At 53.0% G+C, this 17,177-nt stretch overlaps 2 protein-coding genes across 11 annotated transcripts; both read left to right on the top strand.

The window, feature by feature from the left end:
• Nucleotides 1-1,165: 1,165 nt before the first annotated feature.
• Nucleotides 1,166-9,651, top strand: PIGO (phosphatidylinositol glycan anchor biosynthesis class O). Of its 8 annotated transcripts, none has more exons than XM_007111585.4 (11): nt 1,166-1,243; nt 1,990-2,530; nt 3,135-3,278; nt 3,468-3,591; nt 4,237-4,408; nt 4,608-4,787; nt 5,036-6,560; nt 7,132-7,335; nt 7,553-7,767; nt 8,379-8,449; nt 8,603-9,651. In XM_007111585.4, exons 2-11 carry the CDS (start codon nt 2,020-2,022, stop codon nt 8,862-8,864), a joined length of 3,408 nt encoding a protein of 1,135 aa, XP_007111647.1. In that variant the 5' UTR covers nt 1,166-1,243; nt 1,990-2,019; the 3' UTR covers nt 8,865-9,651. The 8 variants fall into 8 exon arrangements, with proteins under 8 accessions (XP_007111647.1, XP_007111648.1, XP_007111651.1 ...); XM_007111586.4 differs by having other exon boundaries at nt 1,173-1,243; nt 2,019-2,530; XM_007111589.4 differs by lacking the exon at nt 1,166-1,243 and having other exon boundaries at nt 1,384-2,530; nt 3,135-3,251.
• A 126-nt stretch (nt 9,652-9,777) lies between these two features.
• FANCG (FA complementation group G) lies at nt 9,778-16,503 on the top strand. 3 transcript variants are annotated; one of them, XM_028493845.2, is made up of 15 exons: nt 9,787-10,614; nt 10,743-10,863; nt 11,059-11,149; nt 11,845-11,976; nt 12,208-12,410; nt 12,917-13,052; nt 13,230-13,360; nt 13,461-13,607; nt 13,742-13,893; nt 14,263-14,329; nt 14,584-14,873; nt 15,025-15,071; nt 15,248-15,403; nt 15,865-15,988; nt 16,118-16,503. In XM_028493845.2, exons 2-15 carry the CDS (start codon nt 10,768-10,770, stop codon nt 16,224-16,226), a joined length of 1,881 nt encoding a protein of 626 aa, XP_028349646.1. In that variant the 5' UTR covers nt 9,787-10,614; nt 10,743-10,767; the 3' UTR covers nt 16,227-16,503. The 3 variants fall into 3 exon arrangements, 1 of the variants encoding a protein (XP_028349646.1); XR_448021.3 differs by having other exon boundaries at nt 9,779-10,863; nt 15,897-15,988; XR_008618210.1 differs by lacking the exon at nt 16,118-16,503 and having other exon boundaries at nt 9,778-10,863; nt 15,301-15,403; nt 15,865-15,986.
• The last annotated feature ends 674 nt before the right edge of the window (nt 16,504-17,177 follow it).

Raw genomic sequence — 17,177 nt, forward strand, 5'->3', positions numbered from 1 at the left:
ATATAGCATATTTTGTTCATCCATTTATCAGTGAAGGCCACTTGGGTTGTTTCCACCTTTTGGCTATTATGATAATGCTACTATGAACCTTCATGTGCAAGTTTTTGTGTGGCCACAGGTTTTTCTCTTGGGTATATACCTAGGAGTGGAATTGCTGGGTCATATGGTAACTCTACATTTAACCTTTGGAAGAATTGCCAGACTTCTTTTCAAAAGCTGCTGCACCATTTTTCAGTTCCAACAGCAGTTTATGAGGGTTCACATTTCTTCACACCCACATCAATACTTGTTATTTATCTTTTTTATTATAGCCATCCTCCTGTGTTTAAAATGGTATCTCCAGCATTTTCGCTGATGACTAATAATGTTGAGCATCTTCTCATGTGTTAATTGCTCATTCATATATTTTCTTCGGGACTTCCCTGGTGGCACAGTGGTTAAGAATCTGCCTGCCAATGCAGGGGGCACGGGTTCGAACCCTGGTCCGGGAAGATCCCACATGGATCTTCCCGCGAAGATCCTTCAACTACTGAAGCCTGCGTGCTTAGAGCCCGTGCTCCGCAACAAGAGAAGCCACTGCAAAGAGAAGCCTGCACACCGCAACGAAAAGTGGCCCCCGCTCGCCGCAGCTAAAGAAAGCCCGCGCACAGCAACAAAGACCAACGCAGCCAAAAATTAAAAAAAAAAAAATAAGGCCTTCTTTGGAGAAATGTCTATTCAGATCCTTTGCCCATTAAAAAAAATTTTTTTTAATTAAAATATTGTTGATTTACAATGTTGTGCCTCTTTGACCATTTTTGAATTGGATTGTCTTATTACTGAGTTGTAAGATTCATCCTTGGAAAGGATGAATAATAAAATCTATCAATTGGAGTCAGTTTGGCAAAAAGGGGGAAATAAATACTATCCCTATTTTACAGATGAGGCAATGCCCAATAATGACAGTGAGTGGCAGGGTTAGGATTCAAGCTAAGTTTGGTTCCAGAGGCTTAGATCTTAGTCTTAACCAAGAATGGACAGTGGCTCCCTGAACTCTTCTAGTTTAGTGCCTTGCCCCCAATTCCAAATTACTATACTCTCCCATCAAACTCCGTCTCTGGCCAGCCTTGCGTTCCTTGCCGAACTTCCTCGGAGATGCCAGCAGATGGCGATCGGGACCACCGAGGGTCGCTCTAGCCGGCGCACGCACCTCTGCGGTGCCAGGCCGCAGGCGCCGACGCTGCACTTCCGGGCGCCATTCAAGGTGAGCCAGGGTCTCCCCAATTCCCTTTGCGCTCTCTTTTGCCCGAAGTTAGGGGCCCTTCCACCCCACTCAGAGCTCGCAGTCTAGCGGGCCCCGTACCCAGGTCAGGGTGCCCAGCCGGAGGCCGGGTAGCCACCTGAGGAGGCAGAGCCATCCGGACGTCTGGGTCCCAGCGAGGCCCAGCTGCCTCAAGACCTTGCACCTCTGCCCTGCTGCGCCGGGGAGGTCGCGCTTCTGGTCTCCTGGCGATCCTGGCTGTCCGGAAGCGGAGTAGGACTCCTTCCCTTCGTCCCCTGGGTCCCCGCCAGGCGGCGCCATCAGCCTGGCCGGGATTCCCCTGCGGTTGCGAGCCCTGGCCACTCCAGGGGAGTTGAAATTGGCGAGGAGAGAGGAGAAACGGGCTGTCAGAAAGCAGTCTACCGCTTGGAATAAGTTTCCCTCGTGGGCTGTGTTTACCATCATTAGGATCTCCTGGCGTACAAATTCCTATGCTCCACCCCCGAAGATCCTGATTCAGGGGCTCTGGGGTGGCGCCTGGAAATCACCATTTTAAAACAGCTGCTCCAGGTTGATGCCCATAGTCTGCGCACCTCACCTTCAGAAACTCTGGTATAACTGGTGGAGAGGAACATTGCATTGGGTTGGCTATGGGACTGTTTATCCTCAGGAAGGCTTCCAAGAGGAAGTGGTTCTAGCTGGGCTTTGTATTGAGAGACTAGACTATCTGCTGGTTCTTTGCCTCACAGTTATGAATTCCCTCCCCCGCCACCACCAGGATGCGGAAGATCTCAGTGCTGCTCTTCCTGGCCTGGGTGGGCTTCCTCTTCTACGCCGGCATTGCTCTCTTCACCAGTGGCTTCCTGCTCACCCGTTTGGAGCTCACCAACCATAGCAGCTGCCAAGAGCCCCCAGGCCCTGGGTCCCTGCCATGGGGGAGCCGAGGGGAGCCTGGGGCCTGCTGGATGGCTTCCCGATTCTCCCGGCTTGTGTTGGTGCTGATAGACGCCCTGCGATTTGACTTTGCCCAGCCCCAGCTCTCACATGTTTCTGGGGAGCCTCCCATCTCCCTGCCCTTCCTGGGCAAACTGGGTTTCTTGCAGAGGATCCTGGAAATTCAGCCCCACCATGCCAGGCTCTACCAGTCCAAGGTTGACCCCCCGACCACCACCATGCAGCGCCTCAAGGCCCTCACCACCGGCTCACTGCCTACCTTTATTGATGCTGGCAGTAATTTTGCCAGCTACGCCATAGCAGAAGACAATCTCATTAAGCAGCTTACCAGTACAGGTTAGTCGGGCCTCTTTGGTGGCCAGGAGTACCTTGGCGAATTTCTTTAGACGTCAGAGAGCCAGAACTTTGGGTGCCCAGCTGCGTGCTTGGCTAGGAGTACAGGAAGGAGAAAGAGACCCTGGCTCTGTATGCAAGGAGCTCAGGTCCGGGCTTTGTCCTTCTGGCGTTTCTAATCTGCATGGGGTATTGGTTTTACTTTGGGTGAGCTCTCAGTAAAGGGGCCGGGGAGAGACGAAAAGAAGATGTGGGTCTGGTATTTTCAAAAGCGTGGAGAAGAGAGCAGAGGGTCCAGGCCCTGTCCACTCACTGACTGGGAAAAAGCAATATGTACCCAGGAAAAATAGAGCAGCAGAGGCAGCCAGGGGCTGAGGGCTAGCAGAGCTTTTTATAGGAATAAGTAGTAAAAGGTCTGGGTGGAGTATGGTTACCAGGGAAAGCTTCCTGGCAGAAAATTTTAGGCCTTGAAGGATAAAGAGTTGTTGGATGGAACTGCTGTGCCTTAGAGTGCATGGTTGGGATTTCTGATAGATCTTTAAAAGGCCTCTCCTCTTCCCCCTCTCCTGACTCCTGCTCAGGCTGTGACCCACTCATGTCCCTGCAGGAAGGCGTGTGGTCTTCATGGGAGATGAAACCTGGAACGATCTTTTTCCTGGAGCTTTCTCCCAAGCTTTCTTTTTCCCGTCCTTCGATGTTAGAGATCTACACACAGTGGACAATGGTATCCTGGAACACCTCTACCCAATCAGTGAGCACGGGGCCAGAGGCAGGCCTGACTAAGACTGGGAGCTGGGGAGGGCTATGTCAGTCCACAAATTCTGAACCTCCCATGGATGCAGTGACCTGGGCTTGTGCCCCTGGACATAGGAGCATCAGAGCCTGGCTGGGGTTGAGGAGTGGGCCTTAGTCCCCTGTGCTCAGGTTCTCTCCTTCACAGTGGACAGTGGTGAATGGGATGTGCTGATTACTCACTTCCTGGGTGTGGATCACTGTGGCCACAAGCATGGCCCTCATCATCCTGAAATGGCCAAGAAACTTAGCCAAATGGACCAAGTGATCCAGTGAGTGTGGGATATTGGCTGGGGGAGTGGGTTTATGTCTGAGAATCTCATAATATATGGTCCCAAGAGAAAAAAATCTTTATTTGGAGCTCATACTTGCCTGAATTCTGTCTTCTCTAGGCCTTTTTCTGAAGCTAGGGTTTGTTCTGAGTAACTTAGCATGTGATTTGGGGCAGTAGGGTTATGACCGAAGAGGTGTTTTTTTTGCCAGGGGTCTAGGCCCTACTAGTGGAAGTTATGGCTGGGGGTGAATGGGCCCCTGAGAAAAATCTTTTTTAAATTAATTAATTTATTTATTTTTGGCTGCGTTGGGTCTTCGTTGCTGCGCGTGGGCTTTCTCTAGTTGAGAGCAGGGGCTACTCTTTGTTGTGGTGTGCGGGCTTCTCATGGCGGTGGCTTCTCTTGTTGCAGAGCATGGGTTCTAGGCACGCGGGCTCAGTAGTTGTGGCTTGCGGGCTCTAGAGCGCAGGTTCAGCAGCCATGGCTCACGGGCTGAGTTGCTCCGCGGCATGTGGGATCTTCCTGGACCGGGGCTCGAACCCGACTTCCCTGCATTGGCAGGCGGGTTCTTAACCACTGCACCACCAGGGAAGTCCCTGAGAACAATCTTTATCCTTACCTCCTGACACATTTCTTGGCCCCCAGGGGACTCGTGGAGCGTCTGGAGAATGACACACTGCTGGTAGTGACAGGGGACCATGGGATGACCACGAGTGGGAACCATGGAGGGGACAGTGAGCTGGAGACCTCAGCTGCACTTTTTCTGTATAGTCCCACAGCCCTCTTCCCCAGCGCCCCACCAGAGGTGAGGCCTGAGGTGTGCTTTGTGTGGTTTCCCACTATTCAATCCACATCATAATCGTAGCATCCCTGTGGATCCCTCCATTTTAAGCCCCCAAATTCATAACCCTGGGCATCCCCCATTCTTATTTCCTACCTAGGCCCCTATGTCTTCCATCCTAAACGCTGACCTCAGCTCTTCGTTGAACCCATTGACCCCTGTCCTTGTTCTCTAGGAGCCAGAGGTAATTCCTCAAATCAGCCTTGTGCCTACGCTGGCCCTGCTGTTGGGCCTGCCCATCCCATTTGGGAACATCGGGGAGGTGATAGCTGAGGTGTTCTCAGAGGTCGAAGACTCCCAGCCTCACTCTGCTACTCTGGCCCAAGCCTCAGCTCTCCATCTCAATGCCCAGCAGGTAGGTAATGGGCTGGGCTTCCAGCTGACAGAGTTAGGTTGAGCATGGGAGAAGCATAATGACCCACTCTGTTGTCCTTTGTTCAGTCTTAATATCACATTCCATAGCCAAGTACTCCCTCTCTCCCTGTCCTGGACAGAGTTTGGGTCCCTGATTTCTAGGTACCCCATATGGTAATACCTGTTCTTGCCTGTGTCCCAGTTCACGTCTCTGAGCTTTTCCCCTTGGTCTCTGATCTTTTCTGCCAGGTGTCCCGATTTCTTCACACCTACTCAACTGCTGCTCAGGACCTCCAAGTTAAGGAGCTTCATCGACTGCAGAACCTCTTCTCCAAGGCTTCTGCTGACTACCAGCGGCTTCTGCAGAGCCCCCAGGGGGCTGAGGCAGCACTACAGACTGTGATTACTGAGCTGCAGCAGTTCCTGCGGGGAGTTCGGGCCATGTGCATTGAGTCTTGGGCTCGTTTTTCTCTGGTCCGCATGGCAGGGGGTGCTGCTCTCTTGGCTGCTACCTGCTTTCTTTGCCTATTGGTATCCCAGTGGGCAACATCCCCAGGCTTCTATTTCCGCCCTCTCCTAATACCCATGGCCTGGGGTTTGACTGGGGCCGTAGTGTGTGCTGGACTCCTGGCAACTACTGGGCTGAAGCTGGATTCAGTGGTTCTAGGGGCCATGGCTGCAGTGGGCTCACTTCTGCCTTTTCTCTGGAGAGCCTGGGCTGGCTGGGGAGCTAAGAGGCCCCTGGCAGCCCTGCTTCCCATGCCTGGGCCTGTCCTGTTACTCCTGCTCATTCGCTTTGCTGGTTTCTTCTCTGATAGCTTCGTTATAGCCGAGGCCAGGGCCGCCCCCTTCCTTTTGATCTCACTTATCTTGCTCCTGGTTGCCCAGCTTCACTGGGAGGGCAAGCTGCTGCCACCTAAGCTACTCACAATACCTCGCCTTGGCTTTCTGACCCCAGCAGGCCCCCCACGTCACAATGGCACGCATGCCCTGGGGCTTGGAGTTGGGTTGCTTTTATGTATAAGGCTAGCTGGGCTTTTTCATCGTTGCCCTGAAGAGACGCCTGCTTGCAGCTCCTCTCCCTGGCTGAGTCCCCTGGCATCCATGGTGGGTGGTCGAGCCAAGAATGTGTGGTATGGAGCTTGTGTGGGGGCGCTGGCAGCCCTGTTAGCTGCTGTGCGCCTGTGGCTTCGCCGCTATGGTAATCTCAAGAGCCCTGAGCCCCCTGTGCTCTTTGTGCGCTGGGGGCTGCCGCTGATGGGACTAGGCACTGCCGCCTACTGGGCCTTGGCATCAGGGGCGGATGAAGCACCCCCACGTCTCCGGGCCCTGGTTGCCGGGGCATCAGTTATGTTACCTAGGGCTGTGGCCGGGTTGGCTGCTTCAGGGCTCATGCTGCTGCTCTGGAGGCCTGTGACGGTGCTGGTGAAAGCTGCAGCGGGTGCTCCACGGACCAGGACTGTCCTCACTCCCTTCTCAGGCCCCCCCACTTCTCAGGCTGACCTGGATTATGTGGTTCCTCAAATCTACCGACACATGCAGGAGGAGTTCCGGGGCCGGCTAGAGAGGACCAAACCTCAGGGCCCCCTGACGGTGGCCGCCTATCAGTTGGGGAGTGTCTACTCAGCTGCTATGGTCACGGCCCTCACCCTCTTGGCCTTTCCACTTCTGCTGTTGCATGCAGAGCGCATTAGCCTTGTGTTCCTGCTTCTGTTTCTGCAGAGCTTCCTTCTCCTGCATCTGCTTGCTGCTGGGATACCCATCACCACCCCTGGTAAATACATATCTCAGCCCTGATGCATCCACGGACAGTAGTGATGTGAATTCAGCCCCTCTTATTTTCAGGGAGGTGTTGCTCCTCAGGTTCTTCACCTTGATACAGGGTCTCACGCCCCAGCAGTTGAGAGGGTCTTCCTGATGTCCTGCCTCTTATCTGCTGTAGCCAAGCTAATTGATCCCTCCCATTGGCTTTCAGGGCCAGCAGGGTTCGTGGAGGAGGGAGACAAACAGTACTCCAAGACTCAATTCTTATGGAAATGATGCATCCTCGTGAGCGCATTTCCTGATTCTCCAGTGATGAGAGTGGTGAATTACGAGTATATTCACCACTCATAGTGAGCTGTGTGTATATGAGAGAAAGAGGTTGACCACAGATTAGAGCAGTGGGGCTTTGTGCCACGGAAGGAATTAGAATAACAGAGTGTTGACTATTAGAAGCTTGGAGTGATGGGCATGCTCGTGTGTAAGAGACAGCACTGAGGTAGTAGGTGTATATGATCTTGGGGCAGTGGGCTGTGGGTTAGGGAGTGGGACGTGACTGTAAAGAGGCATATCTCTTCCCCCAGGTCCTTTTACTGTGCCTTGGCAGGCAGTCTCTGCTTGGGCCTTCATGGCAACACAGACCTTCTATTCCACGGGTCACCAGCCCGTCTTTCCAGCTATCCATTGGCATGCTGCCTTCGTGGGAGTCCCAGAGGGTCATGACTTTACCTGGCTGTCTGCTTTGCTGGTGGGAACCAACACCTTTGCCTCCCATATCCTCTTTGCAGGTACCTCCTCATTCCTCCCTTGCTTCCATTGTTTACTCTGGCTTCGTGGAAGGAAAGGAAACCCCAGGATTTGAGTGGGGAAATGTGATTTTGTTAGATCTTTGGCACCCCTTGGTCTTTGCTAATTGGAGGCTGAGCCAACTAGGGTAGTTGGGGGCTAGGGTGGCCTGGTCCCTGGGTCCTCCATTGATTCTAGCCCTGCCTTCCTCTGAGGCAGTAGGTTGCCCATTGCTCCTGCTCTGGCCCTTTCTCTGTGAGAGTCAAGGGACCCGGAAGAGGCGGCAGCCCCCAGGGAATGAAGCTGAGGCCAGAGTCAGGCCTGAGGAGGAGGAGGAGCCACTGATGGAGATGCGGCTCCGGGATGCGCCTCACCACTTTAATGCAGCGCTGCTGCAGCTGGGCCTCAAGTACCTCTTTGTCCTTGGTATTCAGGTGGGTGCAGGGGAGAGATCATGGAGTTAGTGATCTTTTCTCATGCATGTACTTCACATTCTTTCACACTTTGCCAAAACCCTAGGAGAGAGCCTTGACTGAGGTATAGATAAGTGAAGTGATTGCCCAAAGGCCAGTGGCCTCAAATGGCAGTATTAAGACTTGAACCTGGGTCTCCTTCATCCTAGTCTTGGATTGTTTCCTCTCTACAAGCTAGATCTGGACCTGATGGTTGCATCTGGGGATTACTCCATTAGTGGACAGACTGGAAAAGCTGAGGTGATGGCCAGGATTCTTTCCCAATCTGTGATCATTGATCTTCCTTTCCTTCAGAGGCAGAAGGTGTGACTCTGACATTCCCTTCACCCTGGGAGGCAGAGCCAGAGTGTCAGCGGCACAGATGAATAGTGCTTGCCCAAGGTCACACTGCAAGTCGTGGTTGGGTCAGGAAAAGAATTAGGTCTCCTAACTCCTAGCCCAGGGTTTTTTTCCACTGACACACACTACTTTCCTTCCCCTTCCATTCTTCACAGGGACCTGCAGCAATTCTCTATTTGACCTGCTTCCTCCTCCCCTTCCTTAATAACTTGACCCCTCCTCTCTTCCCTTAGATTTTGGCCTGTGCCTTGGCAGCCTCCGTCCTCCGCAGGCATCTCATGGTCTGGAAGGTGTTTGCCCCCAAGTGAGTGGATTTGCTTGAGAAGTATTGGTGTGGGGGAGGGTAAAGCTTGGAGCAAACAGTGAACATCCAGAGTGGACAAGGTTTTGCCTCAGCAGGGAAAAGGCTCTAGACCTCCTATCTGTGTCCTTTGAGATTCTCCACCTTTCTTTGCAGGTTCATTTTTGAGGCCATGGGCTTCATTGTGAGCAGCGTGGGACTTTGCCTGGGCATAGCTTTGGTGATGCGAGTGGATGGTGCTGTGAGCTCCTGGTTCAGGCAGTTAGTTCTGGCCCAGCAGAAAGCTGGAGAACAGTCTAGCCTGGTCTATACGGGTGCTGGATCATCTGCAAGAGAGGCTCAGTCACACCTCTTACCACCATGCAGCCAGGATCTACTGGCATCTGGGACTTCATTATTTTATAATTCAAAATCATAGTGGAGCCTAATCCGTAACTCCTGCTTTGGATACATCTGAGGGACTGAGGGGCTGCCTCCGAAGTGGAATAAAATAATGATGTAAATATGTGTGTCTGAGGTGTGGGGAGCCCCCACTGTCCTGTAGGGGATATGAGGAGGGTCAGTCTCCCTTCATCCAGGCACAGATGGGATCAGCCGTCTTATGGAGACCTGGTCACATCTGAGAACCTCTGGGAGGTGGTTGGAGTTGTCTGAATTCACTTCTCCCAACTCTTCCCAAATCACTACTGTTATTCCACCTGCCATTTTCCTTTGCCATGGAACATATTTTATTAATTTCTTTTGCTTTGGCTGGTAACAGAGATGGCTGAAAAGACAGGCCCAGGCATCATGGAGCACACAGACTTTCACTGTCTAAAGCCCCAATAGTGCTGTATCTCCTCCTCCTCAACTGTGTCTTTTCACTTCAGAACACCCTTTGCCTTTCACGTCTGTGGTGGCTTCCCTGGTTTCCCAACCTATGCTGCCTTTTATCAGACCTACTCACCCATCTAACACACCTTGTCCCATTGATTATTCCTGACTTGAAGCCAAAATTGTATGAATCTAATGCTCCTCACACGTCTCCTGTGCCCTCCATCCACCTCACTACTCCTGTGTCACGTTGAAGTGCTGGCATGAAATCCTCATGGAAACATCCATCAAAGAAGTGGGGAAGAGGTTCTGAGAAGGGTCAGGACTGGGGTTTGAGGTTTGAGGGTGCCCAGGACAGGAAGAGATGAGACCACTGAAAGATGACGTATATGATTTGCAAATAATTTCTCCCACTTTGTGACTTTTGAGTTTTCTTTTATTTCTTTTTTTATTGAGGTATAATTGACATCTTTGAATTTTCTTTTTTTCCCAGTTTATTGAGATATAATTGACATACATTACTGGATAAGTTTAAGGTGTCCAGCATAACAGTTTGACATATCTTTGAATTTTCTTGATGGTGTCTTTGTAGCACAAGAGTTTTTAATTTTAATGAAGTCCAATTTATCCATTTTGAGTTGACTTTATAGATGGCAAGCGTCGCAGCTTGTTTCTTCTTTGCGTACGGATCTCCAATTCTCCTACCTCCGTATGTTGAAAGGACTGGGCAGGTATATTTGCGCAGGGCAGGCTGCACAGGCACAGGGCTGCGCTGCCAGCTAGTCGGACTGCATGTGGTTGAGCAGACTGTGGTGAGCGTGTTGGTGCTCCATGGTGAGCAGAGATAGGATGGGCCGATTACCGAGGGCCTCGGTCTCAGGTCAGTTCTTTTCAAAAAGACACTTTTCAAAAAGACAATTCTGGGGCTGGACCTTTCGTGGCGGCTCCTGGCGGTACTACAACTCCCAGCGAGCATCGCGCGGGCCAGCCCTCCGCGGCGGGGTAAATCTCCGGCCGACCTGGATGTGTGGCGGCGAGGGAAGGGCTGAGCCGCGGGTTCCGGGTTTTTGAGGTCGACTTAAGGCTTTGGCCTCTGCGAGGGCTGAGCAACGGAACGGCGAGCCGTATGACCTACCCACTCAGGCACGCCCCCGGCCTCTGGCCCGCCTCTGCCTTCCTCTCCGGTCTGGCCCCGACTCGTTTCTTCTTCCAGTTTCCCGCGGGGAGTAACCCTTGAAGACGACCAACCGCAGCCGAGCATTTTGCCGGCCGGGCCAATCAGAGGAGCGGGTGGAAGAGGCGGAGGTAGAAGCCCCGCCAGGCCGCCAGCGGGGTGTACGTTTCTCCCGGAAAGGGTAGGCCTCCCCGGCTGGAACCCCGAGGGGAGCAAAGGAGCCTTAGCGGGGTGCGGAAGTGCACGGGCCTCTCCGCTCTCAGTGGGGCGTCGGAGGGGCCAGGCTTACCCTTCAGCGGCCCCCTTCAGGTGTCTGGGCCCAGTCTCGGCCGCCATGGCTCACAGGACCCCTCCGGGCTCTTCAGCCTCACATGCCAGCTGCCTGGACCTGTGGAGGGAAAAGAATGACCAACTAGTTCAACAGACCAAGGTAACGCGGTTGCTGGGACCCTCGCTTTGCAACCCCAAAATACCAGGAAAGGGGTTTGCAGTGGATTTACCCTGGCCGATGGGGAGGGGCTGAGCGTGACCTCCCCTAAAGAGCCAGAAAGGGCTGGAGAATGACATCCCTTGCCACAGCTGCAAGGGGAGAGGGAAGGACTGTACCCCACCCCATATTTGTTAGGTTGCTCAGGACTCGGGTCTGTCTCCGAGGCGACAGCAGTTGGCTCAAGATGCACTGGAAGGGCTCCGGGGACTCCTCCATAGTCTGCAGGGTAAGTAACGCCCTCCCCAGGATGGTCACTCCCCTCCTCCACAGCCAGAGACCAGTTCCCCTTCTGCATTTCTGGGATCGAGGAGATTACTCAGGGGGTAAGGGGTTCTGTTTAAGGCACAGACAGGACTGGAATGGAATCGTCTTTATACAGGTGAATCTCTCTCCTTACTCTCTCACACACACGCAGACACAGTCGCATTTGAAGAAGTGGTCTCCAGGATGGTCTATTTGGAAAACCTTCTGCCCTTTCCAAATTCTCTGTCCAAAGGGTGGATTCTTTTTCTTTTTTCTTTTTTTTGGCTGCGTTGGGTCTTTGTTGCTACGTGTGGGCCCTCTCCAGTTGCAGCGAGTGGGGGCCACTCTTGGTTGTGATGCGCGGGCCCCTCATTGAGGTGGCTTCTCTTGTTGCGGAGCACGGGCTCTAGGTGCGCGGGCTTCAGTAGTTGTGGCTCGCGGGCTCTAGAGCGCAGGCTCAGTAGTTGTGGCGCACGGGCTTAGATGCTCCGCAGCATGTGGGATCCTCCGGGACCAGGGCTCGAACCCGTGTCCCCTACATTGGCAGGCGGATTCTTAACCACTGCGCCACCAGGGAAGTCTCCAAAGGGTGGGTTCTTTATTGAGGCCATTTTGGTTGGGGTGGGGTGATCTCTTTCACCTGAGAGTGGCCTGTGAGACCAGCATTTCTTGCTCCAGGGCTCCCTGCGGCTGTTTCTGTTCTCCCCTTGGAACTGACTGTCATCTGCAATTTCATTACCCTGAGGGCAAGCCTGGCCCAGGGTTTCACTGAGGACCTGGCACAGGATATCCAGCAGGGCCTAGAGAGAGGTGAGGGCCAGAGATTGCCTTCCATGCCCCTGCCAGCCTCAGGCTGGGCTAAAGTTCTTGCAAGGGGGATAGGAGGAGCAACATAATCTGTCACCTCCACGGAGATGCCCTTCTCTGATCCTCCATGTGCTCCTCGGACCAGGAGCACCTTTGTGACCTTTGGGCTCCTGCAGAGAAGAAAAGCCAGAGATGAGGTCCCACCTCAGCTGTATGTGTGTGTGTACTCTACAGTGCTGGAGACCCAGGAGCAGCTGAAGGCCAGGCTGGAACATGGGCTCAGGGGGCTGTGGGACTCCGTCCTCCGTGTTTCCTCCCTTCTGCCGGAGCTGCTCCCTGCTCTTCACCACCTTGCTGGCCTGCAGGCTGCCCTTTGGCTGAGCACTGACCGTCTTGGGGACCTGACCTTGCTGCTGCAGAACCTGAATGTTAGCCAGGTAATTCAGGTAGTGATCTGGACCTAAGGGTCTCTTTTCTCCTCCCACCCTTCCTAGCTGCAGTATCATCATTATGTGTTGGAAAGGCTGCTGGGTTGGTGTTCAGCAGACCCAGGTTCTCTCAGGGACTCTTAGGTGACCTTGCTCTGGTTTGTTCCTCATTGGAGGGATTCTCTTGGGAGCTTGATTATCTTGAGTAGAATTAGAGCTCTCAGGACCTTGTTGAAGTCACCTCCCAGTCTCAGTCTTTTCATCAGTAACCCAAACATGGTCATTGCCCTGTGTCCTCGTGGGCTTGTCCTGAGTGAGGAGACTCATTAAAATAGATAATCTCTGCCCCAGGTTTTTCGTCCTCCCTTTATCCTTGCTGCACAGCTATTGATTTCTTAGAATTGAGGGAACAAGAATCAGGAGGATCCTTAAGTTCAAAGTCCAGCCAGGGTGGACTGAGATAGGTGAAGGGGTAGTTACAGGCTTGGAACCTCTGATCATCCTTCTTTCCCCAGAGCAGGGCCTCTGAGGATCTGCTGCTGCTCCTGAAAACTTGGAAGCCCCCAGCTGAGGAGTCAGATGCTCCATTGACCCTGCAGGATGCCCAGGACTTGAGGGGTGTCCTTCTGACAGCATTTGCTTATCGCCAAGGCCAGCTAGCAATCTGACTTGTCCCTTCCTCCCCACTCCCTGTCTTAAGGGGTCCTCTGGGCTCATGTCTTCTCTATCCTCTACCCTTCAGCTCAGTAGATCTTATCTGTGCTCTTCTTCCCCATCATGCCCCCTGCCCTATTGGCCTCTCTAAGCTCACACCCTGGTTGCCCACAGGCCTCCAGGAGCTGATCACAGGGAACCTGCCCAGGGCACTGAGCAGCCTGCATGAAGCGGCCTCAGGTCTGTGCCCACGGCCTGTGTTGGTCCAGGTGTACACAGCCCTGGGGACCTGTCTTCGTAAGATGGTAAAGACAGTCCTAGGGTGGGTTGGGGAAACCAGGGGTGTTAGGAGCAGCTTTCTGCTTTGTGAGGGTAGCTGAGGCTTGTGTCCTCTCACCCCTCTAGGGCAGTCCACAGAGAGCTCTGCTGTACTTGGTTGCAGCCCTGAAAGGGGAATCAACCTGGGGTCCCCCGCTTCTGGAGGCCTCCAGGCTGTATCGGCAACTGGAGAACACGGCAGCAGAGATTGAGTGTCTGGAGCTGCTGGTTGAGGTAAGGAACTGTGTCGGGCAAAGATACGGGGACTGCTGAGATGCTTGTGTTGGGGTAACTAGTCAAGGTATAAGTAGAAGGAAGTATGGTTCCCAGAGATTATAGATATAAGTTCTTCTTTTTGTTCTCTCTAGGCCTTGAGTGTCGCTCATATCCCTGAAGCCCCACAGCTTCTCATTGAGGTAGAGTTACTACTCCCACGACCTGACCCAGCCTCACCCCTTCACTGTGGCACACAGAGCCAGGCCAAGTACCTGCTAGCAAGCCGATGCCTACAGACGGGAAGGTGAGGTTCACCTTGCTCACCTGAGCTCCTCTTCCCACTTCTGACACCTCCCCTGTGCTGTGACTCTGCTTTTGTTCTTACGAGTTGGGGGGATGGACAAGTCAGGGGCAGGACATGGGTCTCCACTCTCAGCTTCCTGCCTTGCTCCTGGACCTGAACTGAGGATTCTTTACCCAGACACTAACCTCCTGTATCTTGAAAACTCTAAAGTCTTCTCCCAAATCCAGTCTGTAAGTAGTAGAGATCCATACTGAGCCAGTGTTGGAGTCCCCAAACCTCGCCCTCCCCACACCCCAGTGTCCTTAGCTAAAAGCCCTTGGAGTGCCCTGCTGTGGTCTAAGGTGAGGCTCATGGGTTATGACTCTTCAGGGCAGAGAATGCTGCAGAACATTACCTGGACCTGCTGGCCCTGTTGCTGGATGGCTCGGAGCCAAAGGTGGGTATGTCGTGGTTCTCTGCAATGGGGTGGGAGGGTTGGAGTCTCCTTTGGAGTAGAGCAGGAGTGCTTTTTTCTGACTTTTCCTCTGCTGTTCTTTCCAATCTGGGGCACCAGACTGGGAAGGTTCCCAGAGCAAGGGGGATCCGGGCAGCAAGCAATGGGTGGTCTCTGCATGATACCAGAGCCTGGTGAAGAGGTTGGGGGTGGTGGCTCATGTCTCTTCAAGACACTGCATTCTCCTCCCACCCCAGTTCTCCCCACCCCCATGCCCCCCAGGGCCCTGTGTGCCTGAGGTGTTCTTGGAGGCAGCAGCAGCGCTGATTCAGGCAGGCCGAGCCCAGGATGCTTTGACCGTGTGTGAGGAGCTTCTTAGCCGCATGTCATCCCTGCTTCCCAAGAGGCCCCGGCTGTGGGGACATGCCAGAAGAGGAACCAAAGAGTTACCACACTGCTCACCCTGGGTCTCTGCCACCTATCTGCTTCAGGGCCAAGCTTGGGTGCAACTGGGGGCCCAAAAGGAGGCAATTAGTGAATTTAGCCGGTGAGCCCAGGAAGCCAACCAGGACCCTCCGGGAAATGTGGAGGGATAATTTTCTAATTGGGACCTGAGTTGGTGAGCTCCATTCTTATCTACTCACCCTAGAGTTTCTGAGGTTGACTCTTCTTTACCCCTGCTCTGTGTCCCACTTCAGGTGCCTTGAGCTGCTCTTCCAGGCCACACCCAAGGATAAAGAACAAGGTGATCTAGACTCTCAGTTTTCCTCTGTGGTGGTGGTGGCTTCCTTTCCATGTGTCCTAGCCCACCAGGAGATTTAAGAGAAAGGGACTCCAAACACAAGAGATAGAGAGGGGACTTGAGGTGTTGGTGACAGTGTGGCTGGGAATACATGTCTTGACTTTGGGAGTGGTCCCCAGGGCCTGCTTCCAGCTGTGAGCAGGGGTGTACATCTGATGTGGCACTACAACAGCTTCGGGCAGCCGCCCTGATTAGTCGTGGACTGGAATGGGTGGCCAGTGGCCAGGATACCAAAGCCCTACAGGACTTCCTTCTCAGTGTGCAGGTGTGCCCAGGTATGTACATGTGCAAGACATCAGCTATGCACAGATGCGTAAGGACAGAGAGGGCCGTGGGGGAGGTACTTGGGGATTAGTGTAAGAGTGATGTTCCTTGATAGGAGGGGTGAATGGGGTTGTGCCTGTGTATATATATAGGGATATATCCAGGTGTGTAGACATATGCAAGACATATACAAGTGTGTATGAAGGCCTCTCAGGAGTTCTCTAGGCTTCCCAGTGTCTTCAGACACAGAGACCATAACTGTGCTGAGAATGTGTTGGGCAGGAGCAGGGTCAGCTGAGCCCTTTGTCCTGGGCAGGCAGTACCCAGGGATAGGCATGGTTGGCAGTGATGTACCCCTGGTACCATGTAGGCAAGACACTTCCCTGCTCTAGGCCTTAGTTTTCCCTTTTATAAAATGATGCTTAAGTCTGTGTCAAGTTCTAAGGCTCTCTACTCTGGGGTGGGGCTACAGGTAATCAAGACGCTTCCTTTCACCTGCTTCAGACTCTGAGGAGGCTGGATCGGAGGGATGAGGCCACTGCTCTCTGGCGGGGGCTGGAGGCCCAAACTGGGTTGCCACAGGAGAATGCTGCATGGTGAGGTTGAGAGGCAGCTGGCGTCCTGGAGTCCTGGGGCCTATTGGGAGTGGTGGTGAATGAAAGGGAGGGAATGGCTGTGTAGTCTTCTGCCTGTCCTTCCTTAGACATCACCCTTTTTGCTTTCAGGTCTCTCCCCCTGTACCTGGAAACCTGTTTGGGCTGGATCCATCCCCCTGACCGTGAAACCCTTCTTGAGGAATTTCGGACGTCTCTGTTGGAGACTTGTGACCTGTAGCTGCCACGTTTCAAAGAACCTGAGCTGGGGCCTCAGTGGGCCATCTGTGGGGAGGGCTTTCTGCTATACCGTCCTTGGGGAACATGGCTGGAGCTGACCATTCCAATATAAGTCTGGCATTGGAGAGGCTGGTGGTAGTTCTCCAAAATTTGGTCTGGTTACTGCAGTTCTGGTTCCAGAAGAAGCCCCCCTTCCACCAACAAGGCATTGACTTTGCTCATAGCACCTTTTTTCCTGTTTCCCTTTTCATGTGTTGAGTAAAATTTCATGTCTATCTCTTGTCTGCCTACTACATACACTTGAGTGGGAAGACAAAGCTGTCTGATTCAGTTGAGGGCTGGTTGTCTATGATATCTTCTCCCAACATCATCTACCTTATGAGCCTCAGGAGAAAGGGCTACAAGAATCCTTACTCAGGTGGCAGTGCCTTTAGTCCTTGTTGCGTAAAAGCAAAACCCCAAAGCCCAGGATCCTTTGTGAGGTGACAGAATGAATGGAGTTAGGTCTGGAAGGTGGTGCCCTCGGGAGAAGGGCAAGTGTCTGATTCTTAGAGCAGAGAGACAAGCAGACCTCTGAGTCTCTCAGAATGACTCCCCACCACCTCCCTCATCCCAGATTTGGATTTCCACTGTCTCAGTCAAATGTGTCTGTGTGGATAGGGGGTGAAGGGTGAATTCAGTCAACAGGCCCCCAAAGCTGCCTATTGAATATAGTCAGGGATAGCTGGCATTTTGGGCCCGAGGACTTCAAGTCTCATTCTACAGTTTTCTTGCTGTTTCGGGCTCTGTTGAATCCGCTCTGTGTTCTGTAGTTGCCTATTGACTCCTCTCTGGACTTGACTGCCCTCCCTCGTTTAGCCATAAATATTAATACCTGGTGATAAGCGGAAGCATGTATCTCCAAGCCCTGAGGAACTGTAAAGCCTATGGGATTAGGATTACCAAAGGGTGC

The sequence above is a fragment of the Physeter macrocephalus genome, chromosome 9 (assembly GCF_002837175.3).
Source record: "Physeter macrocephalus isolate SW-GA chromosome 9, ASM283717v5, whole genome shotgun sequence".
In the NCBI taxonomy this organism is placed as follows: domain Eukaryota; kingdom Metazoa; phylum Chordata; class Mammalia; order Artiodactyla; family Physeteridae; genus Physeter; species Physeter macrocephalus.